The sequence below is a fragment of the Micromys minutus genome (assembly GCF_963924665.1).
Source record: "Micromys minutus genome assembly, chromosome: 20".
In the NCBI taxonomy this organism is placed as follows: Eukaryota; Metazoa; Chordata; class Mammalia; order Rodentia; family Muridae; genus Micromys; species Micromys minutus.
The window spans coordinates 52386416-52414101 of NC_137955.1; the positions used below are offsets into that span (position 1 = coordinate 52386416).

The 27686-nt window shown below is 48.9% G+C and overlaps 1 protein-coding gene across 1 annotated transcript; it reads right to left on the reverse strand.

The window, feature by feature from the left end:
- Positions 1 to 2457: 2457 nt before the first annotated feature.
- Positions 2458 to 27686, reverse strand: NKD2 (NKD inhibitor of WNT signaling pathway 2). The gene is made up of 10 exons (XM_080933544.1): positions 27595 to 27686; positions 27462 to 27500; positions 27101 to 27204; positions 9238 to 9295; positions 7820 to 7947; positions 7163 to 7258; positions 6400 to 6544; positions 5420 to 5504; positions 4850 to 4977; positions 2458 to 3652 (listed from the first exon to the last, which is right to left on the reverse strand). Exons 1-10 carry the CDS (start codon positions 27617 to 27619, stop codon positions 3075 to 3077), a joined length of 1386 nt encoding a protein of 461 aa, XP_080789670.1. The 5' UTR covers positions 27620 to 27686; the 3' UTR covers positions 2458 to 3074.

Below are 27686 nucleotides of genomic sequence, written 5' to 3' on the forward strand. Positions count from 1 at the left end.
GTCCCACACAGGCTCTATGGCAAGGACACTAGAAACAGCAAGGGCACCACCCCAGAATCCCCAAGAATGGACACTTGGTTTACTGACAGTCACATCCATGATGATACCATATTGAGGAACCTCAGGGCTGGGGAACAGCACATGGGTCACTTTATCCAAGGTCACAAAAACAAGCAGTTGTGAACAGGCCCAAGGGAAATGCAGAATGGTCTTACAGGTGGGAGGAAGAATGAAAGCATTCTCTGTGACCTAGAGTAGAACAAGGACCAGGCAGCAGATAGCCTTGAGGAGCTGCCCAGCATAGTCCTGGGCTGTGTTGGTGCACATGGGATGGTCCAGTGGATGCCAAAAACATCCTTATTGGTTCTAAAGCCAGCTGAGGATGGCAGAGACTGTCTTCTGCCCTCAGAACTGGCCTTGGTAACAGGCAGAAGCAGTGTGTTTGTGAGCCCTGAAGGTTTTGAAGAACAAGGACCCTACACTTGCCTGAATTTGCTAGGAAACTTCCATGTGTGACATAGCCAGCTCAGGGCAGCAGGATTCCAGATCCTGCTTGAGAGGTTAAGTAGAAACTGTGGTCAAAAGGTTCACCCTGAACGTGATGGAGTACCTGCTGAGGGAGGGGCAGGCATCTTGGCGACACCTTTGTTCCCTCGATGGTTTTTATTTGGGGATGTACGCAGATCAGGTTGTTCAGTTCTAAGAACACACAGTAGCCAACCCACCACAGCACCACCACCCATGGCTTTCTTACCTCTGTTCCCACTTGCAACATTGCACTTTTACTTCCTGGAGTCTCTGAGTCAGCCTGGGCTAGGTTTCTGCACTTCAGCAGATCCACTATTCTCAGCCACATGTGCAGACACTAGTGACCATGTCCAGAGTGGCTAAATGCTGGAGAATACGAGCAGTTTGGGGGCAGGGGAGGCCGTGTCACTAGGTAATCCAACCAGATCTTGAGTTGTAGCTCTTGATTAGCTCCCTGACAAGCATTCACTACCACACCTAAATGGGTGTTTGTTTCTCACTTAGTTCAAGCTCTTGCTTCCCCATCTCTTTAGATCTCATGCATGGCACCGAGAGGACCCTGCTGTCTGGAGTGCTGCATGCTCCTCTGCTTAACACTCACAGTGGCAGTGGCAGATGTCCAGCCCCTGCCATGAGCTTGTTAGTGCTTCCACCTGGCCTGAATTTTTAAAAGGTGAAGCCAGGGCTCAGACTTGGCTGAATCTCTCCACTTCCCATGGTCCTCAGCTGAAGTGTGGCCCTAGGTGTCATTGGGAATATCCTATATGATATTTAAAAAAACTTTTTAGTTTATCTTTATTGGTGTTTTATCTACATGTATGTCTGTGTGAGGGTGTCTGAAGCCCTAGAGCTGGGGTTACAGACAGTTGTAAACTGCCCCATGTGCCCTAGAAATTGAGCCCAGGTCCTTTAGAAGAGCAGCCAGTGCTCTTAACTGCTGATCCATCTCTTCAGTCTCCTGAAAGGGTCTCTTAACACAAGCCCAGTATAAGAATGCTGTAAATTGGGCTGGAGAGATGGCTCAGTGGTTAAGAGCACTGCTTACTCTTCCAGAGGTTCTGAGTTCAAATCCCAGCAACCACATGGTGGCTCAAAACCATCTGTAATGAGATCTGATGCACTCTTCCGGTGTGTCTGAAGACAGCTACAGTGTACTTATATATAATAAATAAATAAATCTTAAAAAAAAGAATGCTGCATACTGAGAAACAGACTGTGTGGCCATGCTGATTTCCTGTGTAATCCCTCTGCTGTGGTGTGGGTGGTGGAACCTCACCTATGTGCCATCTCTACATCCATGCCGTGGATACGTCAGTCACGTAAGGAAAGGGTGGCACGTTTTGGTTTTCAGGAGCATTTCTAGCTGTGAAATGACTGGTTGATGATCCCCAGGTCTCCCTATGCGTGTGGGGCCAGGCCACAGAGACTTTACATTTAGATTCTTCAGTAATTCCTTAGAATAGGCACAGGGTTTTAGAGAGGGGATAAGCACAGCGTGCTGTTGCTTCTCAGTCTGCGTAAGCTGTAGCCCCCGGAGCCCATGAGGTTAACATGAGCTGAGCTCCGGGTTTAAAGTTCTGATTTTTCTGAGTCTAAAAATCCCTTAGTAAGAAGTATTACTATGGAGTCATGTGTGCCAACTGGCATGAACCAAGACGGTTCTACAGCACTCACCTTCCACAGGCACCCGTCACCTTCACCTGCAGCTATGACGTGTCGGTAGACTCACCACAGTTCTCAGAAAAGGGTTTTAATACAAGGGTATGCCATGTTACAGAATCCACAACCTTTTATTATGCCACGAAGGCATAATCCTGGCTGCACAAACTCACGAGGTAAAAAGTTCCCCTTGCTATGTCCTGCTGGTGGAACCACAAGGATCATGGCTTGTTGAGGTCTCCATACCTTTGCAACCTTTATGGAGGGACACCTAAGTATCACTTGGCTAGGCACAGCCTGGAAGGGGACCTCCAGCATAGTACCTGATGATCTCACCCCAACCTATCTGGGTCTTCTCCACATCTACCTAGGATGCCAGAAGCTCTAGACACCAGGCCTCACACTGCCTGAACATTACCATGCCCCTCTGCTCAACCATGCCTCCTCCACATCTGCTGATACTCTGGACTCTTTGTTCTGCTTAAGAAAACCACTTTCCAATTCCAACCCACTGACTTTATAATGTATACACTTCACAAAAAGCCTTGCCCTTTCCATTCAGGTGCCCAAAGGATACCAAAAAAAAAAAAAAAAAAAAAAAAAAAAAAAAAAAGCCTAGGCACAGTCCTTCAAACATGGCCACACTGCAGCAAAAGCGGGAATGGACACTTTTGTGCCCTCATGTATGGGCTTTCTGTATCACATTAAAATCATCAGCTGCATCCAAATGGCAGGGAGAAAAGCAGCTTTGTCCACGAATATCCAGCCTGGAGCCATCTCTCTGGTGCCCTCTTGACATTTGCAGCTGGTGTTGGGCCAGGGGGATGCTGTATTCTCTACTGGGCACATGCCAGCACCTGCTTTGTGTCCTCAAGGGCATTTGGGTGCTAGGATGGGTGGAAGTGGTGGTGGTGGTGATGGTGGTGGTGCTCATGGTGATGGTGGTGTTCATGCCTCTGGATCACAGGCATCACATAGCCCTCAGGTGCCAGCACAGGAGGAAGGTCCCTTACCACTTCATGCTCCACCATGGTAGGCTGGCCGTGCCCCTTAAGTGGTGAGTGGCCTTCTCTGCCTTTCTGCCGGTATCGCTTGTGACCATAGGGCTGTGGCGGAGGCTGTGGTGGGGGCTGAGGAAGGTGGTGGCCGTCCTGAGCGCCCTGCGGCAGTGGCACAGCCTGCAGGCAATAGCCAAGCGCTTTCCCTGGCTTGCTGCTGCTTGTTGCCCCAAGAGGTTTTCCTGGACCCTTGGGAGACCTGAGGAACTGCTTCTCCTGCCCCTTGAACCGGGGTTGTGCAGCCAGCGCCCGAGTAGCAGGCTCATTAGCTGGTACAACGTACTCAGCCAGGACTTGAGACCTGCGGTGGTGGATAGCATGGGCATCCGACTCCTGTGATCTGGACCTGCTTGGAATGTGTGTGGCCCTGCCATGATGTTCTGGCCTGGCCTGCTCAGGTGGTGACCCTAGGGACAAGACAAAGGTGGCCCAGAGTAAGGTTTGAGACATGTCATATCTGTACTATGGGTTTGCAATAGAGCTGGCTTTCTGGCTGGGTCACATCTCAGATGGCCACATGTCCCCAACTGTTGTGGGGGAGAGAAGTAAAAACCCAGTCCCAAGCATATTTCATACTCCATCTGGGAGTCAGACACCTCATTAAAGACCTTGAATGTCATTCCTTAAAGGGGTTTGGCCACCCTGGCAATTTGCTGCTTGGCTCAGTTGGCCCTTTGTCCCTATTGTTGGTCTTATTAAGGAGATTCTCTACTGGGATAGTTAGAACCCTTCTTAGATATAAGGAGGGGTAACAGTTGTGTCACATTAGGGGGCACTCCAGTGAAGGAACATATTAATTCATTAATACCCCCCACATACACACGGGGGCGGGGGAGGTGGGAGAGAAGGCAGGGAAGAGACAGATCAAACAGACTTCCAGAATACCCTGGTTGTAGCTTCATGAAATGCTTAAACCCTTAAGGCCATCCCTGTGCAGTGGCCTTAGTATATGGGGCCAGTTACTAAACCCTTTGGAGCCCCTCTTCAGCTGCCCCCATTATGAGAGAGGGCCAAAGCTCTAGTACAAAGCACATGGAGCCAGCCCTTCCCAAATGTGGATCAACTTCAGTCAAGGGCTTCTAGCTGATCAGAGATATGGTCATGATGTATAGACTGCCTGAGAGGACCCTTAGGGATGCCTAGTGGAAATGGGGTAGTAGCAGAAGACTCGGCCTCCAGCTTTCAGAGAGACTGCCGGGCTGCAGTTCATGAATATCTCTCTAAAGGCTACAGGAGGCACAAAATCAGAAAGGAACATTATAAGTAGAGTAGGACTACAAATGTCTACAATGCTGGTTAATTCTGGCCAAACTGCCAGCTCCCCCTGCTGGAAGGCTCCTGAACATACATCTAATAGTCTTATACCTTCCCTAAGAGTATGTCTCATACATACACCTAGATGTTGAACCCTCCTTGCTTTGCCAGTGTCAGAAGAGTAAGCTGTGAGTTCACATCTAGGCAGAGGATAATGGGGTGCCCAAGTGGGGTGGGGACACCTGGGACCCAACATCATGAGAATCTCAGAGCCCCTTGCCTACTTGCACCTTCAGGGAGACATCTATACCCACAGGGCAGATATAGGGTGGGAGTCCTCCAGTACCTACCAGGGCCAAACTTAGACGTGTAATTCTCGATGCCGGCAAGGTCTAGGTAGTGGTTTCTGCGCTCTGTGTTCTCGTCCACACAGTAGGGCACTCGTACAGAGCAAGGCTGGGGATCAGCGTTGGGCTTCCTGTGTGAAGCAGAGATAGGCCTGACAATTTGCTCAGGGCCAGACTTTCAGCCATATGACAGGGCTGCCTGCAGAGGTGGATGGTGGTCTAGGAGGGCTAAGTAGGGACTTTGACTAGTACCCACTCCCCAGAGAAGGCGGAAGTGACAGCAGCAATGTTGGATGCTGTCCAGATAATTAAGGTCCACAGCTCATGACAGCCTATCCGCACCCCAGGATATTACCACAGGTCTCACAGGGCTTGAGTGACCCTAAATTTAAGGTGTTCTCTGTTTACCTAACTAGGACCACAATGGCCCCTCTTCCCTTCTTTTGGATAGACATGGTGCTTAGCCCCACGAGACACCCTCACACTTCATAGCACACAGTGTCTGTTTCAGCACCCTGCCTGACAGGAGACTGGGGTGGCCAACAGGAAGCAACCACTGGTCCCACATCTTACCTGCTGTAGGCAGAGAGCCTTCTGTCAACCCCTCGGGGCTCATCTGTGAGCTCACTCTCTGTTCTGCCACGAGTGGGCTCCCGGTCTGAAAGAAAGACATTCCATTCATTCATTCATTCATTCATCCTTTTCAGTTCAGTATTTACTCATCCCCAACCCACCTGCTTATCCATGCATCATCATCATCATCATCACCATCATCATCATCACCATCATCATCATCATCATCATCATCATCATCATGCATTTCTTCTATTCATTTTACAAATCTGGACATCCATCCATTCATTCCTTGCTGTTGTATTGGCTTCGTGAGACAGGCATGCTACAACCAGCTATTTTCTCCCAGTGTTAAGGCATAGGGTTTATTCCATGTCATACATCATATGACAGGACGTTGCCTCTTGTACACTGACAGGGATATGGGGATTTGATAGTTTGGACTATCTTAGAAGCACAGTATGTGTGGAATTAACGGCTTAAAATAAATTAACGGTTGGATACAAAGAAAAGTGATTTCGCTTGCAGAGGTGAAGGTCAAATTTTATCAGTGCACTGGGTAAAGTGCGAAAGGAGACAATCCATGCTGATTAGAACAGTAAAAAAAAAAAAAGTTAGAGCTGGCCTTGAAAATTTAAATAACCCAGTTGCTTCCCCAGGGCTTGGATTGGAAGCTGACACCACTGTGCCCTTTGTTAATGAATTATGTCACTTGCTCATCCATCCACTCACTAAGCCAACAGTTTTGTCCCCTTGGGACACTGCGGAAATGAGAAATTTTTCACTGGAAGTGGTTGGGGAACATGAACAATGTTGATATCCAGGGATCAATGGTGGGAGACAAGTGTTTTGGGAAGGCCAAGTGTGAAGCATAAATTAGGTGGCTGAGGGCATGGCCTGACCCTGCAGGCCTGGCTGAGGGGTAGTGCTCACGGAGATGACACCATTTGAACAGGAAGGTCCTGGCATTGACCCCTCACCTTGGCCAGTGAGAGGACATTCTTTCTTGCTGGAGGGTTCAGGGCTGACAGTTAGCTTCACTCGGAGGGTCTTGCTGCTGCCCGAGGAGTGGTTGACGGAGGCGTCAACAACCTCATAGATGGTGTGCATCAGGCTGGACATGTCCTGGGGTCAACACAACAGACTTCAAGGGACGTTTTTTCCTTTCCCTACCAAGCATGTATTCACCCGCTGTCCACAGAAGGCACCTTGGGTCCACTTATTCCCCATCTGAGACTGACTTATATCCAGATTAGACACATAGCTTAATGGTAGCCCCGCTGTTTTTGCAGCCACACCTCTGACTTTTATATTCTAAAAAATCAGATGAGCAAGCAGATAAGCTTTCTACCTAGCTACACTTCTTTCAGCATCACTGCCATGGCCAATGAAAAGGCTCCCTGACTCTCTTGGACACAGTCCAATGGAGCAATGACACTCTACAGACCCAGGCTGTCTTGTGAGGAACCCAGGCTTAGCCTAGAGATGTCAGAGCTGTAGAGAGACCGTGCTGGAATTGGTGAGTAGACACTGGTACTAACTAGGAGAGGATGTTAAAATGGGCCCAGCCTCCCCTTCTATCTTAAGAAAGTTCTAGTGTCTTCTTTCTCTCTGTCTCTCCATCTAAGGATTCAGACATTGTCCATCCATCTATCTGCTGAACTGGACTGGTTCTAGATCTCAAGAGGCCACACACCTTGACTCCCCATCCTATGGGTGGACTTACAGATGTCGGCAAATTACCTCTCTGGTGACTTTCCCACTGTTGTCAAAGTCATACAGTGTGAACGTCCACTCTTGGCGGTTGTCTTCTTCCACCGAGACATCACACTGGAGTGCCTGTAGGCAGTGTGCAGGGATAGGTGATGAGGAAGAATCAGCTGGTGCTTGACACTGGGGGTGCCCCAACTGTGATTCTTCCTAGTTTCCAGCCAGGAGAAGGCTCAAGAGCAGTTGGCCTGCATCCCTCAACCCTGCTCCTTGTCCAGCTCTAACCCCCTCCTAGTGAGGAGCTGACTCCATGCCTCATGAATCAGCCCCCGCCCCCCACACCATGGCATCTGTCTCTGCTCACATAAATACTCAGGATCTATTTGAGTTAGAGGAATTAGAACCATGTGTCTGCTGCTCCCCTGTCTATGGGGGTAGGAAATCCCCCTGTTATTTCCTGACCAGCAGTGCTAGATACCCTATTACATTTGTAATGCATATGGTAGTACCATCTGCCCAGCATCACCAGGTTCACAGCAGTACTATGCAAACCACCAGGCCAGCACATTTTAGGGAGGCTGAGGGAAATCACAGAGCTGGGATATCTATGGTTCTCATTTAGGGCCACCACTATCTATCCTGGGGCCTAGGGTGCCACTCATGTAGGTGTGTACTCGGGAAAGGACTTACGTCAATGTTCAAGTGCTTCTTGCTGAGTCTCAGTGGACCCTCTCGGCTTGCTGCCTTCTCACCATCATCTGTGCTGAAGAGCTGGCCCTGGCCCTCATGGCCCTCAGGCTTCTCAGGCGGCAGCAAAACTGACGGGGCAAGAGGAGGTAAGGCAAGGACCTGTCCCATGTGGGTAACGTGAGGACAGAGGGGAAATGGGTTGACTAATCTCTGCTCTCTTCTGTTTACATGAGCCCTGAGCTAAAGCCTGCTCCTGAAGAATAGGAAAGTAGAAAGAAGAGAGGCTTCACTTGGGTTAGTTCAACTGGGTAACCTTGCTGCATTATGCAGCCCATAGTGTGAGCAATCTGTCTCCTCTAAGCTGACATTGTACAGATGGGGTGGGAGAAGAACCTTCAAGGTCAAAACAGAGTAATCTCCACTCCAGAGTCCTCCAGGAGAGTGAGTCCCTGTATCCCCAACCTTGTTCTTCATTTTCATGGTCATTTTCTAATGTCTTCAAAACCCACTGACAAAGCCACATGTGGGCTATCTGTTGGCCAAGCAGTCCTTTTTAAAAAATATTTTTAAAAGATCTATTTATTTATATATATAAGTACATTGTAGCTGTCTTCAGATATACCAAAAGAGGGCATCAGATCTCATTGCAGATGGTTGTGAGCCACCGTGTAGTTGCTGGGATTTGGACTCAGGACCACTAGAAGAACAGTCAGTTCTCTTAACCACTGAGATCTCTCTCCAGCCTGGACAAGCAGCCTTGTCTCCCCCTGAATCCCAGTGTAGATGGATAAGTAGCCCTGTTTCTGGGGCTCATGTGTTTTCAGGGTCTTAAGCTGTGTCTTGAGAGGGGCCCAGGCTGTTGGTCAGGTGTCTGTCCAGGTATGAGCTTAGAGTGCCTGACTTCTAGTAAGAAGTGCTGGGAGTACTTGTGGGCTTCAGCAGATGTCTGATCTATAAGCTAGTGCACCTACTAACTAGAATAAGAACTCATCACGTCTCTGGGTGGGGCTGACTCCACCAAAGATGTACACATATGATGTACATCAAGTGACTCAAGTGGGGTGGCATGTTCAGGACTGCTTTGCCACTCTACAATGGTGAACCAGGTGGCCATGACATTAACTCAGAATTCAAGAGCACCAGTCCAGGCAGCCTGACCTCCCGGCTAAGTCCCAGAACTACATGCACAAAATAAACCACTGTATTTATTGACTCTGTGACTTGATAGTTTGCTTCTTCCATTGACAGACCTGCTGGGTAAGGAATCACAGGTGATTGGGGTCTCTGCTTACTAAAGAACTAACTAACTTATTTTGAGACTAGGAATCAGCTGATCCCAGGGTTGTATGCCAGGTTTGAGGGTTTGAGTCATAGGGTCAAGATGAAGTCTTGGGAGCATTTTCTGGAGCTAGACTCACCTTCTAGGGAACCCTTGTCTTCCCAGAAAGGCCCCTCCTTAGAGTCTCCATTGGGATCCTGCAAAAGAATGTGGCAATATGATTACTAACCCTGAGGTTTAGAGGAGCAGAGGAAGACAGTAAATAGATGCCCTGATTCTGAGACCTGATCAGGAACCAGCATCAGACCTCTAAGAGGCCTCTCAGTCGTGGGCCCACATACACCAGCTCCTTCCAGCTTCACACAGCAGAATGTACAAATACCCCATGCTGGAGTCTTTTCCAGGACTTGGCCTCATTATCTGCAAGCAAAACCCACTTTCAAGTGAGACTTGGGATCTCCCTGGTCTGAGCCAACACTGCCAACCCACAAGTATAAGAAGCCTCAAATCCAAGAACCCTCTGTGGCACTCTGTTCCTGGCTTGCAAAGCTTTCCATCAAAGCTGCTCCCATGGTACCCATGGGAAGAACTCAGGGTAGCATTCACTGGAGCGGCAAAGGGGCCACTGCCTCTTACAGGGCTGGGCTGAGGAGCAGGGATGGCTGCCAAGAAACATCCCTAGCTCACGGCTGATCTTAAGACCAGTTATGGAAAAATGGGAAGGACTTCAAACACATCCAGGCAATGTATAAGCCAAGAAACTTTGCAGAACAAAAGCTCACATGGTTCTTGTAAATAATCCACAGAAGCAAAGGCTATGAGAAAGGAAATATAAAATGTGCCACGGAAGCCATCTGCAATCAAAGGGCCCTTCGGGACAGAAGAACTCGCAGCCCCCAGCCCAGCACTCAGGGCCTCCGGGAGCATTTCCCACCAGTTTCCTGACATTTCTGTTTGATTCCAGGTGGCTTCAAAGTTTTGAGAGCCCTCAAGCAGATGGGAAGTTGAGCTAAGACCCATTCATCTGGCTAGCTGGTAATGTCCCTGGGGATAACGAGAGCCAAGTGATCCCTTTGGCTTGTAGCTGGGGACAGGAGGAAGATAAGGCTCCTCAGTTTTATATCTCATCCAGAAAACTAAGTATCCCAGGTACATCTGGCACATTCTCACCTGTCAGTGACTACAGGGTGGCCACTAACCACTACCCCATCATTCCTCACTGTCGATAACATGAGATGGCTGGTAGGGGACCTAGCACAACCTTGTGGGTTCATACCCATCTGTAGAACTCGAAGGACATAGGTCTCATTCAAACCCAGAGCATGGAATGACAGAGCATATTTAAAAACCTGATGCCTTTGGGACAGGATGGAGAAAACATTCTGTCTCTAGCAGCAAACAGGAAAATAACCATGAAAGCCCACGTCAGAACGGACAGGCTGACGAGGAATGCCAGAAATGCCCAGGTGCATGCGACAGGGACAGTTTACAGCAGTGTTCTGGGTAGTATTCGCTGTGTGAGGTTTGGTGAGGATAAACACAGTGTTGGTCTCAAAGGAGAATCCAGGATAGGACTGAAGGTTCCTTAGGACTACCCCAAAATGCAACACAGGGAGAGAGGGGGGCTCCTCTCTAGGGTTTGTTTTTTTTTGTCATTTTTGTTTTTGTTTTGGCTATAAAGCAGTTGTAGGAAACACAGCATTTGAGGAGCCCTCACTGCAGAAGACCAAATGCTCAAGGCTGAATGACTAGGGACAGGAAGTAGGGGAGACCCCTGATCATTTCTACATCTTATAAGCACCGCAGAGCTTTTCTCTCTCTGGAACTCCCAATTCACGGGAACCATTATGAATAGGATGCATACATGGCTTGTCCTTAGGATATCATTTAAGAGATTATACTAGAGATCGTTTGATGAGGAAACCAACTAATTATTAAAACGTCCCCTTTCTAACTCCATATGGTAGCATGTGTCTTTAATCCTAGCATTTGGGAGATCTCCGTGAGTTTGAGGCTGGCCTGGCCTAGTTAGTGAGTTTCAGGAGAGCCAGGATTTTTTTTTTTTTTTTTTTTTTTTTTTTTTTTAAGGAGGAGGTCCCATTAACTGATCAAATAATCCACAGACTGAATGAAGGCTCAAAGGATCTGATTTTAATGAAGTGCAAGTAGTCTGTCCTGACTCTATAAAGCTCTCTTCTGTCTACAATGCATAGCAACATGTCCTTCTGAGACTGGAGGCCTGAGCATAGAGAGACAGGGACCAGTTTGTCCCAGCTGAACATAAGCTATAAAATTTTAGCAATTTCTAAAAACCTGGTTTGGGGCTCTTTTTTTTTTTTTTTTTTTTTCATCTTGAAAACAGTAATTCATAGAGCTTCAGTTCCAGATCCTATGAGGTACGAAAGCTAGGTTCAAGGACATGAACCCTAAGGGTTCATCTTCATCCTGGAGGAGCCTCAGGTGCTGTGGCTGCACTTTTAGGTAAGGGGAAGCGAGGACATTCAATGAAAAAAGGAAGCTGGGAGTTGGGCTTAGTGGAAGAGAGCATGCTCAGGATGCCTCCTCTGGGTACAATGCCCAGCACTGCAAGGAAAAAAGAAAAATAAGGAAGATCCTGCACAAACTCTAGGTTGGTCTCCTGGGACATTTCCAAGGCTACAATAATAGGCCAGGGCTGGCTGCTATAATTTGATCAAAGCCACACCATCTGTGGGCAGGGCCACTGTAGCAGATTCTGTTAGCACACACCAGAACCCAGGACATGAAACATTCTAGACATTAGCCCAGGGATGGCTGGAGAGGCCCCGGATCAAAGGAGAAAATGAGTGTGTTGGGGGTAATTCTGGCCTCTGCCTGGTGATTTAAGTCAAATCTGTCCTGCTTACAAAGGAATGCCCTTTAATCTGTACTGCTTTAGTTAAGTAGAAGAGCCAAGAGCCTTAATTACATCATATAAAACCTGTACAGGGCCACTGGCCAGACATGCAGTCCCTTCTCCTGTGACTTAGGCTCACAGGCAAGGTTGTAAAAGGCAGACATTACACATTCCTGCTGTGACAGAGTCTGGTGACCTCAGGCCCTAGCAGATTCTCCTGAGGGTCCCACCTCCTCATTCACCCCAGCTCCTCTTTAAAGAACTAGAACTACACCCTCTACCAGAGCCTTCTTGCTCTGGCCTCTCTGATCAAGCTTTCCCTCCTCTGCATTCCAGATGTCCTGTCGAGGTCAGCTTAGCATTCTGTACACGTCCTCAGTGCCTGACCCATAGGCACCTCCCTGTGGTGCACACACTACCCCAAGTTGCTTGCTGCCTTTGCAACATCACTTTGCAGTCTCTGATGAATGTTCCCCTAGTCACTGGGGACCACTGTTAGGACTGTGGGGACCCATGCCACAGTGGGAAATGTAACCCACAAATGACCTGGTAAGCATCTAAGGTATGTCTGGGACTAACTTATGCTGGCCTATAGAGCTCCTTGACCTGCTGCTACATACATGGAAAGTCCAAATACCAGAAATACCCATGTATTCACACCCAAAATGAGGGGTCCACAGTTCCTCACACTTCTTGTCCTGTTCTATCACCCCACAAGGAACCAGGACAACCTAGGTCACAGTCTTCAAACATTCCCCATAATTGCCACTAGGTGGCAGTAGGAAGCAGGGACAAACCAGAGTCCTAGTTTCCTAAAAAGACAATTTGTCCTACTAAAGTCAGAGATGGTGGCACCCCCACCCATCTTTGAAAGAGGGTCATGTTCCTGAATCATATCACCTACTAGAACCTGTAGGTCCTGGGAGACCACACCTCAGCATCTTCCAAATGCCCACCCACCATAGGCAGCTATAAGAATGAGGAACAGAACAAGAACTGGGCAGATGGACCTCAGAACAACCACAAGCCAGTTGTTTCCTGCCTGAGGTGTCCCTGGACTCAGAAACAAAGGCCATTATCTCTACCTGGGCCTCATGCAAGGGGGCTTTGCTCCTGTCCAGAGAACAATCATGTGTCCTTCCTGAAGCCAGGTCCAAGGACTTCTGTAAGGAGAATCCAGGCTCAGGTAGAGAATCAAGTCAGGCCTCAGATGGAAGAACAGGCCATGACAGATCCCATAAAATCCTATTCTCTGTGACAAGGCACATGTGTGATCTTCAGTGAAACCTGTAGGCGCGTGGAAACTCTGGCTCCACCTGTCAATTTTAAGGTCAGGGTTGTACATCCTCAAACATGAGACCTCAATGAGGATGAGATCCTGTCAATGTCTCAGAGATGGGGTGAGGTTGTGGGAAGGACATACTGAGAGACAGATTTCCCATAAAGAAATACAGAGACAGAAACAGGCAGGGATGGAGACAGAAAGAAGTGGGGATTAGGCCTTCAGTGGGTACACTAGGGGAGGGAAGACAGTAGAAAGTGAGGCTAGAGCAAACAGACTGAAGCCACTCTTCAGAACTGTTCCCTACAAGACAGCTTGTACCACAGGGCCCCTGGGGTCTAGAACTCATGGTTACCAAGTACTGGGGTATGTATGTCTGATCACTCACTCCAACATTAGCTCCTAATCAGCAGGGAAAAAAATCACCCACATTAAACTCCTAGTTATTTCTACTCAGATGCAGAACTCTCCAGAAACATATCATAGAGGCCACCATGATGACCTTTGGGACAGCTCTACAGTATCTGTCCTGGCTACTCTGTAAGACTGGTGCTGGGGTGCAAGCACAAGCTAAGAATAACCTGCTGGTGGGAAGATAGAACTACAGGACCTGTGCGAGATTCATGGCATGTTTGTGGAGTCAGACAGAAGCAGAGCCATATGGAGGAGCGGCTAGTAGTACTCTGAAGTGTGGGCTGCAGCTTCCTGAGGGCCATGCAGGAGAGCCCAGGGAGCCAGGAGAACATTTGGACTTCTGCTTGGAGGCTGTTGATGTGCTGGGTGTGGAATTAATGTGGCATCCCTCACACATTTAGGACACCTCCCATGGGACAGACTAAAGAGCTATGTTACCCTGAAGGAGGTGACTGAAGCCAGAACCTTCACAATACTGGAGCAGGCAAGGTCAGGAGGGAAATGGAGGAAGAGGCTGCAGGGTAGAGACGGCAAAGCCACAACCTCTTCTGCTGGGGAAGGTACCAGGTGGAGTAAGGACTAGCAAAAATCAGGGAGACAAGGAGGGGACGGAAAGGGGGCTGCAGAGAGCTTTGGAGCAGGGAAGTAGCAAATCCCTCAGATGCAGGGACCTTGTCCCTCACACAGGCTTCCAGGTGTGGCATCTAGCTCTAGGCTCGGAGGAACAGTGTTTTCTTAGGAAAAGGTGAGGAGGCCAGTCTGCTTGCTGCCAGGGGCTGGAATTCCACTTCCAGGTGCCGGCCCACTCGTCTGTCTGGAAACGCTTGGCCAGCTTTGAAGTCACGACTCAGTTTCAGCCGCTAAACAGTTTCAGATGTGACAATCTAGTTTTATGGGCTTAATAATTCTGACACATGTGCAGTAGGGGCCCAGCAGTTCCTGTGGTGCCTGGCGGGTCCCCTGCAGGGGCTGAGAGTCATGAAGTCCTGAGTGCCTACAAATCTAAATCACGGTGTTTAAGGATAGTGAATCCAGAGCTACTACAGGAAGGGAACACAAGTGCATGCTAGCATCCTGCTTTTTCCCCTAAGATCTGCAGGATGTTTTTGCTCTATGCACTCTCTCTTTTTTTTTTTTAAACTGGGGGAGGGGAGGCTAGGACCATTTCATCAGGGGCTGTATAACCAAAAAAGAATTAAAGTTATAAAGGCTGGGTTTCCTAAAACACACACTTCTTCACACCAGTGTCTGCCTTCCTCCATTTCTGTCCAGGTCAGGAAATACAAATATTTCCATTATCATCTCCCTCCCCTTCATACCACAGTTTCCCATTGTTTCTGTCATTTGATTAACAATAGAAGACACTACATGGACCACATTCCCAACACCCATTCATCTAAAAATACACTAATCCCCAATTTGTGTAGGAATTGATCAGCTACATTTACTGTAGGGAGTTGACCATCTACTCTCTACAAGGAAATGGACACCAAGGAAGCCCAGTTCACAGAGAGTACCAGACAGATGGAAGATGGTGGACGAGTCCCCGAATGAGTGCATTACAGCCTTGGCCACTTGCTGGAGAAACTTGTGCAGTGAGAGATGCTGCCAGGAAGGTCATAGGCTGTAAAGGGCCAGCAGCCTCCCTTTAAAGTCTGGCAGTCAAGATTCTTCATTCCCAACCCAGAGAATGGACTCGGTGACTTGTATCATCCACACTAACCCGCACACATGGGAAGCAGAGTACAACTAACCCCAAACCTCAGCAAAGAAAGAAGACTCCACATTCTTCCAAGAGTCCATCTTCAACAAGGACATCCACAGGGGACCCACCTTAAAACAAACTGCTTCCAGCACACACATTGAATCTCTATGTGTGAGTGGGAAGACTCTACATAAGTACATCTGTACTCACTGTACATGCAAACACACAATGTACATGAATGGACATGCACATGTGAACATGCACACAATGCACACACATGTACAAATATACGCACCCATGTGCATACATGTGTGCTTGTCCACATACATATTATAAATGTATGCACATACATGTATGCAAACACATGTGCCCACACGTATACACACATGCACATACACATTTGCAAATGTGTACACATACACAAATACATTACACACAGGAACACAGATTTGTGCATGCACGTATACACACATACATACATGCATTTGTCCAAAGACAAATAGTCATGAGCCATGCTGACTATTTTCCCTTGTTTTCACTCTTGGCACACTGAAATTGCTTTCCAGTCACTTTGCAACTGGTCTACACCTTGATCTTCATTTGCCAGTCATGCCTGACACCACAATTGTCTTTCACAGAAAATGATGATGGAGGCTGGCCAACCTTTTCTGATGGTGATGATTCACAGTTCCTATGCACAGTTTGAAGGCCACAACGGTTGTAAAATCACAAAATGGAACCCAAACTCAGATCTCCCAGACTCAGATCCACCTACCTCTTGCTTGGATGAAGATAGACTCTATCGATTTTAATACAGACCCCACACAGTTTCCTCCACCTCCTCTGTTACTCAGGAAACCCACGGCCATCTTTGTTTGTTTCATTCCTAGTAAAGGCAGATTAATTCCAAAGCTTGAATAGAACACAACTGAACCCTAAGTTACTGTTTTTGTTTTACTTAGAAGGTACTATGTGATGTGGTGTTCTTACTAGAGATAAGAAGGCTGAAAACCTGGCACCAGGCCCCTGGGGAGTTCACAACTAAAAAAAAAAGCAATAAATGCTGTTCATTTTTTTTTTTTTTTTTTTTTTTTTTTGTTAAGTGCTCTCCGAAGAGCTCTGTGGAAACAAACCCTCACTGGCTCTGCTGTGAAGATCAAAGAGGGCCCCATAGCTACCCTATCTCTTAGCAGCTGCATGAAGTCCTTAAAGGGAGAAAAAAAAAAAAAAAAAAAAAAAAAAAGCTAAACCTATATCCTCCAAACCCACTGTAAGGAAAGTTAGTAGGATCCCTGTGACAAACTTGCATTGCAGCTCTTAACAAATAATATTGCTTCAGAAATGGAACCAGCTCCAGGCAGCTGAAAGCTGCAGAGCTGCACCAGGGAGAAATGAAGGGAAGAAAGCTCATGGTCATCTAGACACAAAAGGAAGCCTGGGCATAGTAGGATTCCTAGGATATGAATGAGATCCAAGGGACTGACCATCGGGCCAAAGATATTCTGGCTGCCAGGGCTATCCAGGGAGACCTGAGAGTTCTGACCTCGTTACTTCACCCACCAAGGCTCTGGTCCTCTGCATGGGCAGATATGGTACCCAGTGACCCCCTCACTGCTTCCAGAGGAGCTCTTCCACACACACAGAGGCTCCTGTTCTTTCTGGTTCACGCTAACCTCTGCCTTATACTCTGCGCATTACAAACCAAAGGAACCCCAAGTCCAAGTCCAAAGAACCTCTCCACTCCCACAGATGAGCCAGTGCCCTCTCTGAGAGGACATGGATACACAAAGCAAAGCCAGTGGTCAGCTCCTGCTGTCTTGCCATGTCTAGAAGGGATGGGGTCCCTAGGGCCACCACTTCAGTGGGCTTCTCGAAAAGGGCATACCTCCTAAGGTCATCAGATGCCGTCAGTTCCTCATCCCAAGCGTGCCCAGTCACAACCGACTCCACCAGAGCTGGCTACTGATCAAAAACACAGCCAGGGGGACCAAGGATAAAGAGCCAAGAGGCTATTTGCCCAAGGCTAACACCAGCTGTGTTTTCAAGAAAGCCCAGATCATCACAAGTCTGAAGTAAAGATGAAATTATCCCACTTCCTAGCTCCATAACCATGGAGTGGGTCCCAGACTCTCCATAAGGCCAGTAACGGGAAAGGAGGGGATTGGGGGAGGGGAAACTAAGATAGATGCTGACTCTCCCCAAGGGCTTCCTGTACCCTTCCAGCTGTAATGCTTGTCCCAGACAGTAGACTTCTAGAGCCACAGAAAGTTGGCATACATGTCTTTGTTAACTGTAGCTCCTAGGACACTAGGAGTTTGGTATAGGTCACGGTTAGTTCTCTGTAAACATTTTCCCCTCCTCCTGGAATGTGTGCTGTTTACTCCTCCCTAGGGACCTTTCACTGTGACATCTGGACAACCATCCTTTGTCAATACTGCCTTTCCTGATATCCACGACAGGGCGATTCCCTGACCATCCTCTAGTTGAGCCTCTGAACCATCCAGGAACCCTTGCCTGGCTCCTCCTTCAGCCTAGGTGAGAGAGTAGCAGGCAGGCAATCAGAAATAGCAAGCAGCTCAGTGGGGTGGGGGTGAGTGGGGTGAGGAGCTTATAAAGATTAGAGTCCAGGCTCCAGGACTCAACACAGCATGACTCAGTAAACTGCCAAACTCTGCTGTACCTTAGTCACCTCCTTTCAAAAGAGGGCTTGGGTCAGGGTTTGAGAGGGCCATAAGTAACCCTGCAGGAGAAGCCCAGGCACATGGGGTCTGGTATTGGGCTGAGCACTCTCCTTCTCACCTTATTCCTAAGACTTTTCCTCTTTTATCCTTTTCTCTTCAGAGGCACCCGGATGTGGCTTTTCTCACCCTGCTTGGGGTACTCTTTGCTTTTATCCCAGATACTTCCTTAACCATCTGCCTCACGTCCACTCCAGCCTGCACAGGTTGGGCTGCTAGATGCTGCCTACTGTGGCTAGTACCCTGTTAATGATGTGTTCTGGTATCTTCTTCCTAGGCCTCATGCTGAGCCATGTCTACCCCTGTGGCCTCATCCAGTCATTTTAGACTCTGCTCTCCGTCAGGGCTCACCCGGGTTCACCCACTCCTTTTCCCACTCGCCAGTGATCCCTGTGGTCTTCTGGAACCCACTGCTTCCTGTAACACTACTCTAAAGCATGTAGACCCCTCCCCCCACCCCAGCTCCTATCCCAGCTTTCCAAGGAATCCATCAAAGTACAGTGCAGTTCCCCTTCCTCTGCCCGTCTTTATAGAAACACAATGTCTTCTTCAGATTAAAGCTGGCTCTCCCAAAAGTAGGCTCCAGGATTCCCAGCACTGATGGAACAGGAAGGTAGCTCCACTCTAGTCTAGGCTTTCCACCTAATAAGTCACTACAGGAGTCCGAGGCTAACCTTGCCAGCAAAGGGGTTGTGGGTGACCGGCGAGAGCAGCAGGGACATCTATACAGGGAATAAGAACAGGCCAGGTTCAGAGACACCCCACTCATTCAGGAGACCTGTGGTCTGTACACCCTGAACTGGGGTGAGATATATAGGGGATTCTGAGCACCCCCAGGAGAGCAAGGGCCAGGGTTGGATGGAGCTTCAGAGACCAAACACCAGTCTCGCTAAGGCACCCAGTCAGCTATGGTAAAGGAAGGCTGAGTGGGCAGGAGACACTGAACAAGATATGAAGCCAACAGTTTTGGGTGAGCAGCCAGGACCTCCCTACCAAGAGCACAAACAGAGTGGGGGAGGTTATGGAAACCTGTGGGAACCCACTGAGCAGGGTGAGCAGAAAGGACTAACCAGCCCACCTGTACTCTCAATCTCTCTGTGAAGACACTGGGGGTTCCTGTAGTGGGGGCTGCATGCCAGGTCCTTGTGGCAAGAAGAAAGAGGTACTGTTTACCAGGTTGACCGTATCACACAGGTTTCTGAGCAGGTTCTTCCTCAAAGCCGGGATGAGGTCAGGCTTTCTCTTCCAGGAGATACTAGTAAATCATATCCCTTCAGTAAATAAATATATCAACTCACAACTTCCGAATCACAGGCATAAGAGAAGCCCCCCACCCCTGCACCTATGATTCTGGAGACAAAGAGCAGGAAGGGCTGAGCTTCCTAGCACACAGAACATCCTTTACAGTGCTCTAGACACCGACCAACCACGATGCCTAGTGGTATGTTAAACTAATCTCCATCTGAATTTCTGTATTAAAATATTACATGCTTTTTTAGCTTCTCTGATTTCAGGGCTCAAAACTCGCTAGGGCTAACTGAGGAGATTCTGAGGAACAAAAGTAAAATAAATCCTCCCTTCGGGCCTCCAGGCTTCACTGTCATCAGTCTATTCCAGCTGTGCGTGGCGAACAGGATCGAACAGACCCAATTTGTTCAGTGTTGGCATGAAGAGCTGCCAGTCGGATGCTGCCAAATCTCCCATCAACGTGAAAGCTGATTACAGCAAACACCAGCCCAGCAGTAGGTGCAGCTTGCTGTGAAGCAGGTTAGGGGGCAGTGAGGGTTTTTTTGATCACTAACAGGCTTTATCTGTAAGTAACAGCTCCGGCAAACCAGTCTTGCCCACACCAGTGCTGAGTTTGGCCCAGGATGGTCCTAAGCAGCCAACCATGTCTACCAACTACCTGAGAGATCAAGCACATAGACAGTGCCCCGCTGGGACCAGACGACTCTGTGCAGCCCAAGAGTATATTCCATTCAGCAGGCTATAGCTGTTACTGGTGAGGTAGCCAGCACATGGGATAATCACTCTCATCTCTCACAGCCTAGGGCAATGTTGTCCTCCTTAAAAACAGATGTTCTAGGCCAGGCTTCAATGTTACCTGGCACCACTCTCAGTTAATAAAACAGAATAGAGCCTGAGGATGACTCCTCCCCTCCCCCAATCACCACTGGGTGGCCCAAGAGGAGCCACTTGCTCTGACCCATGCTGGGTCACAGTGGGCAGAGAGCCCAGTGAACAATGTTTTGACAGCCAGAGGATAACCACAGAAAGCCAATCAAGCAAAGGGCTGGGAAGGGAGTCAGGGCTGTGTGAATAACCTCTCCATATGCCACCTTCAGGACATTGAGCCACATGTTCTAATGACCCTGTAGTCTAAGGAGCCTAAGTTCCCTCCTGAAGCTATGGCCTTCTGGCTCTGCTTGTCAGCATGTCTACTTGACAGATCAAACACATAAACAGTGCCCCACTGGGACCAGACAACTCTGTGTAGCAGGAGGGTATAGCCCATTCTTTCACACTGGTATTTCAGTTTCTCACATGACCCACCGGCTTGCTCTCTGCACCCTTCTAGGGATCCTTCAACCAATGGATAAAGTTAAAACAAAACTCACAAAATACAGAACTAATTTCTCAGAAGTGCTTGGGTGGGAGGGATAGGAATCTCCAGGGCTAAGGACCCTTCCTCTTGTAAGAAGAAAAGTCCACCAGGAGGCTATAAAGGGGAGGCAGACACAGCAGTAACCTACCCATTTGCACCTCCAGGCACAACTGTACTGAGCTGCTTTCCTGTTTGACAGGGTCTCAGGCCTTACTCTCGTCACAGGTTCTGCTCTGGTCTCAGAGTCAAGCATTTGTATAGATTAACTTGATGGCATGGGGGCCTGTACCATTCTGTGTTGTCCACAGTAAGAGCAGGGCAGCCCACAAGAGCACTCACAAGTGAACAGACAAGAACAGACAAGATTACCATGTGATACTAACCTCACTCTTGGTAGTACAGGCTATACCAGGGCTGATACAAGGGGAGCTTCTTCATGAACACCTCTTTCCTGTGACCCTCAGAGCTGCACAGCTCTGTAGGGCTTCACTACCAAACAGTTGGGGACAGCAGCCTTTATGAGCTGCTGTACGTCAGCTTCTCCATAGTCTCCTGGGGTGACACAAGCCTGTCCTCATAACACAGGCAACATTCTGGGAACTCCTCTTACCTGTAGGGAGAAGTGGTCTGGGTCCACAGGACTTAGCTTTCCTAAGCACAGGACTGGCCACTATGTTTCCTAATCACATGTGGGTGGTCCTACTGTGTGTTGGCACTGACTTCCTAGGTCTGGCCAGGGTGAAGCACATGGGACAGCCTCTGCAAAGCTCTTGCATCCCATTCCAGACCCTTACACCTGTCCACTCACATCTCCTGGTAGAACTATGAGAAGTATGTGGTCTCAAGGCCACAGGAAACAAGCCAAGCTGAGTTTCAGAGACATGTAGAGCAGGCCTCAAGACCTGGACACATAGCTAAATATCTTAGCTAGGACCAGTTTGCTGGCTCCTGACCATAGGGGAAAAAGAGTCATGTTTTTGCTGGACCTGGCAGGGGGCTCCCAATATTAGCTCTGACCAGGACTTCAACAACCTCTGTGCAGATGACCAGTGGGTTACCCCCTGACCTCACTACTAAGGCTTGAGACTGGAGACACAGTTTTCCCCTACTCTCATTCTTTTTAAAGATTTATTTATTTACTTAATGTATTTGAGTGCACTATCTGCATGTAAACCTTTGAGAAGAAGAAGGCATTACAGATGGTTGTGAGCCATCATGTGGTTGCTGGGAATTGAACTTCCAGGACCTCTGGAAGAGCAGCCACTGCTCTTAATTGCTTTTTGCTTACAAAAAAAAAAAAAAAAAAAAAAAACCAGAAACCACCAATCCCTGTCCCCAGACTACAGAGCAAGTGGGCCTGTCCCTAATGCTGGGAAAGAACTGAGTCTGGACAGGTCGAGTCGCCTGCATTATCTAACTCTGGACAAGCTATAGGGATTGGGGAGTTGGCCAGCTGTTCTTACACATGAAGCTGGACCACAGTGCCAGCACAGAACGCTCATGAAGCCAGCCGTTCCCCTGTGTATGGTTGAAACCATGGTTCTTAGCCATGCCATTGGCTGGCTTCCTGCTCTCCTTTCCCCCAAGCTCCCCTCAGACCCTTCACTCCTCATCGGGGCTCCAGGTTGAACAGGACTTCTGGTCAAGAATGGTAATCACAAACTAACTCTTGGATTGTCTCAAAAAACAAGGTGGGTAGGTCCTGAGGAACAATGGCCAAGGTTGACCTCTGGCCTCTACATACATGTGCATACATGTTGCATATATCTGTACATGCACATACATACGTGCATACACACATGCACACACATACATAAAGCACATGACTTTTTATATATAAATTATTCAGCCACAAGCAAAGCTGTAAGAAGTAACCTGAGTTCTAGAGAGGTAGCACCATTGGCCACAGTGGCCAATCTGCTGACAGCATCATGAAGCCATTTTTCCACTTTTATTACCTCCAGAATGATTGTCTGTAACTTGAGGCTGTTTTAGAAATCTAGACAAGTTACCCAGTACAAGTCTTAGTCCTAGCTGTTTATGAACAACCCCCCAAATGCAGGTGGCACCCTGAGGCAAACTGTTCCACATTCTGAGAGCCTTGACCTAGGACTTTATATGGAGCTTCTCAGATGCAGAGGTGCACAATATGCACATCTGTACACATCTATTCCCTCTGTGCTCCACCAGAGAGCACTTGCTGATCTTCCTAGGAACCTCTCAAAACACTCGAATCCCAGGGGAACACTCCTCCAATGAGTAACCTTTCTAGAGAAAACTGTGCCAGCCAACCTTACTGTAGACACCAGTAATCTGCCCCTCCAGTCTGTGGCCACAACCCTAAGCATGACATTTTATGGTCAGTCTCCCAGAGCTCCTGTTATAAGACACCAGAGAACCAGGCAATGAGCAAAGGCAGAGCCCAGCCATATACTGTCCTTCAAAGGCAGAGTACATCAGAGCAGACTAAGGGCCTCCAAGTACCAGACTGGGTCAGACACTGACTGCATGGCACTTGCCTAGTCCTTGAGGCCTTTGTCTCTGAGATGACTCCAACACCTTCTGCAATGTAGGGATAGACCAGTGGCCTGTGCCTCTTTTCCCTCCTCTATTTAGCCCTAACCCGTATCTTGGGAAGTAAATTTCAGCTACATACCTAAAAACATTGTTACAAACTCCTTCAGGTTCCATCCTCAGACCAGTTTTGCCTCACTCCTCCTTGTGGTATTTTCTGCAAATCAGCCAGGTGGTTCCTGAGACCTCTGCTGATTCAAATCCCCACTGGGTAAGAACCACTCAGTTTATCACACATTTGTGGGGTTCAGTGAGACATATGCAAAGCCAGAATCATAGAAGAGGCATGCATTTAGTGCTACCTGACCATTTGACCATGGAGATACTCAGTGCTTCTTGATGCTGCCAATCCCCCATGCTTGTCCTTGATGTTCCTGCATCAAAGTGAGCCTGTGGATGGATCCCTTTGCACTTCTGTGCCAACATCTCAAGACTCAGACTGGGTCCCAAAAGCCAAACACAGAAGGCACAGAGATAACAGGGAGCAATGATGATGTGCTGTGATGGTTGCCTCGGACACCCTGGCTATCCCTTCATCCCTCTTCTACCCAGGTGCCTTCAGAGCATCCATTCCAGACTTTCTGTAGGCAGTCCCTGGAAAATACTGCTTCTTCTTGGGGGCCGTAAAGTTAGCAGCTGAGGGGGAACCATGATGTTCCCATCACCTCCCTAGAGTTCCATCTATATCCCCTACAGATGTCTTATGACCCACGTGCCATGTTTCTGTGAAGACCAGGGATAGGGAGGTATTTGGGCTGTGACAGAAACACGAGGAATTCCTCAAAGGCTAAAGTCTCCCCTTCCCTAACAGAAGCTTGTGAATTTTTGGGTGAGGTGGCTCCTGGCTCAGGTCAGGTAAATGACTAGCCAAGCTCTGCCACTGCAGGAACAATAGAGTTAAGGGGCTGAGGCTTGACAGCCAGCTTCAGAGGATTCTAGCCAGTCAGGACGGACCAACGGATGAACAGGCAAGATTTCCAGTTCTGAGGAACCTATCGACAACATGATGATGAGGACTGTTAGGTTTTGTTAGAAGCACAAGTTCCCACTGGTACCACAAGGTCTTACGCTGATCACTCCCATATCTTACAAGGTTATCTATCTGCTTCTGAAAGGTATAACATGTCAGCCACACAAAATGCCCATAGAGTTGTGGTTGGAGCTGGTGAGTGTCGTTGTGAAGGTCCAGTTTGCTCAAGACAGCCACACAATCCCTCAACAGCCTAAGCAACCATGTCCTTCCTTCTTGCAAATAAAAACAGCTGTAGGATGTCCACAGACAGCCATGGACATGGTTCTCAGCAGCCTCATCAACTTACAGACAAGCCGATCCCCCAAAGTCCAAGTTAAAACCCCACCACTAGAATGAGCAGAATGTTCCCTTCTCAGGTTCGATGGAAATCTGTGTTTAATTCACAAAGACAACAAAAATAACAGCGACTCTTGTCTTCTTAGCAATTTCCTGCCTGCCTCGGGGGCAGATGAAGAAATTAAAGACAGTCAAGGGGAAGAAGTGACACACATGAGAAGACTGTCCTGTGGATGACTGACTTCTCAGCCACTTTGAGGAAAGCCACCACCAACTGCTGTTTGAACTACAACCCCATCAGTACTCAAAGTCTGTGACCACAGTAGTTCTGAAGTCACATGCTTCTCTCCAAATCTGCACTTGGCTATGGCTAACAAACCCATGCCTCTTCCCCCCTTCATATCCCCACAGGCAAGGGGCACAGGTGCTGACACACAGCAGAGCTTCTGGGAATAGTAATGGTGGCCACTCAAGGCAGGAAGTGGCACCCAGGAGACTTCTGGATGTACACAGATGCACAGACCTGTACAGACTTTTAATGTACACAGATGTACAGCTCAGTAACAAAGTCAAAAGCAATTTCACCCTTCTGGTTTTAGGGAATGGGGAGAGCAAAGGAGAAGCCAAAAGAGGAGATACAAGTCTCCCAGTGACCTGTCATGAGTCACTGGGAGTTGGTGGTAAGGAGTGTTATGCAGTATAGTCAGGGCTGCCCTTCCTCAGGCCACAGCTCGTGGGAGGACGCTAAGTTGGGCAGAACTCTGGACGCTGTGCAAAGGATTTCAGAAAGGACACTAACTGTCCCCATTGAGCTTTCCAGATAGAAGAAAGAGTATGGTGATAAAATCCCTCCCAGATCTGGGCAAGAGCTACCTAGTGCAGTCCAAACTGCTAGGCACAAAGGGCAGCAACATGGCTTCAAGAATGCCTGCGCCAGGGCCTCTGCTCAAGGTCTTCCCTGGCCAGGATCCACAGCTAGATAAGGGAAACCCAGGAAATAGAGTGCTGTTGCTTATAGCTACCTAAGCAGAGTTGGTCCTACTAAGCCTTATTATAAAAGGATGAAGCTAAAAGGAACAATGCAAGCCAGAGCCCACACAACTAAAACGAAACAAGAATGAACCAAAGTGTAGTGCTCATGGTCCTAAAATCACAGCTTCACCTTAGTAATTCCGCATCTACACAGGGAGCACCTGTGCTCCCCAGAAAGATGCCCTGGCCCTCACACCCCACTTCCTTGTCAGCTAAGATGTGCCCCATTCTGAACACTACTGCTCTCAAGTGGGGATTCCAAGGATCAAGGTCAGACTTGCTGCTGGAGGGAGAAGACCCTAGGCTTGACAGTTAAGGGGTGGGGGCCAGTCTAAATGTTCCCCCATGTCATGAACAAGTTCCCAGAGACCAGCCTCAATTTTATATCCCTGGCTAACACATATCTGAGAACCAAGCTGCCCAGAGGCATCAACCAGCCACCAAGAATTCCTCAGCAAATGTAAGAGGTAGCAAGATGGACCTGGGCAGAAGTGGATGTCTGGCCTGGCCTCTTCTCCCAAAACCAGACAGCACATAACTGTTTGAATCTCCACACTAGACCCACAACACCTCAGCATTTTACCCACCTTTACAGCTACAGTAGATCCTCCCAGGAAGCACACGTCCAAACTCTAGCACATATTATTTTATGCCTATGTAGCTCCAGGTCTCAGGTCAGAGCCACACAAGGAATTCATGAACACCCAGAAGTTTCTATTCATCAATCAGAAGACCCTTCTAGGAAGAACACTGATGCCAGTCCACTTGCTGACTTCACAGAGCTCTCAGCCAGTGAGGGGCCTGACTAGTGGGGAGCCAGTTGTAGGTGACCAAGTGTAGTGTAGTTGTCCTTTCAAACACTGCTCTCCCTATAACCAATAACCCAATGTCTACTTCTTCTTGCTGGCAAGCTCCACGACATCTCATCCCTGGGGCTCTGGTTCTGGGCAGTTTTCTGCTCTTAAACACAGCATATGGATTATCTGAGTACACGGGGTAACTACTTGTGGTTTGGGGACACCGTTTTTCTACTGCTCATCTGTCCAGGGACCCTTCCTGCAGGCCAGTAGTAAGCTCTCTAAAACATGGGAGGCAAGGGCAGCCCTTACCTCTCGACAACTTTGTTGTGCAAGCAATCAGCCCTATAATATCCATGAACAGATGGAGAAGGTCCTCCAACTCAAGCCTGGAATTCTGAGATCATGGCTCCCAGTTGAGTACCAGCTCTGCCTTAGAATCCCTTCACCAGTTCCTCCTGCCTCAGGGGTGGAGCCACTAGTCCAGCCTTGGGCTTGGAGGTTCCAGTACCACCCAGCCCCCTCTAGGATACTATGCCAGATGCTGGGGAAGGATAGGCGAACCTCGCCAGCCACATGAGCCTTCTGCATCTCCCAGACTATAAAAAGGTGCGACTTCCATACAGCAAGGCCAGTGGTTGTGCGACCCCGCCCACCTTCCCGTTGCATACCTGCTTGTCCCGTGCGCGATGTTCCACACCGCTGCCCGTGCGCCGGTCGGTCTCTTCCGCTCCTTTGCGACCGCTCGAGTATGCAGACACCACGAAGCTGTCCCCTGCGGCCCGCCCGCAGACGCGCGGGAAACACGGCACCCACGAAGAAGGAAGGAGACTGTGAGCCTCACAGGGTGCGCTTCTGCCCAGACTGCCTCAAGGCTCCCACCCAGTCCCAAGAGTCCCCGGGCTACGAGCTCCCGGAGACCTAAGGCGTGTCCCACCCGAGGGCACGAGGCAAGGCGCGCCCCAAGCTTGGAGCTCTGCGCATCCGGCCCTGGGGCCGGCCTCGCGCTTTAGCCGCCGCGCCTGGGCTCACCTTCAGGACTCTCTCTCCTCTTGCAGGCTGCTGTGGCTGCTGCATGGTCGGAGGACACAAGGAAAAGGGAAGGGACAGTGAGTGGCGGCGCCCACCCGTTCCCTCCCCCCCCCCCACCCCGTCCGCTCCTCACCGTGCTTGGACTGAAATTTCCCCATGTCGCCGCTGGACCTGGACCCACCCTCCGGCCGAGCTCTCAGGCGCACGTCCGAGGTTCGAGCCCGG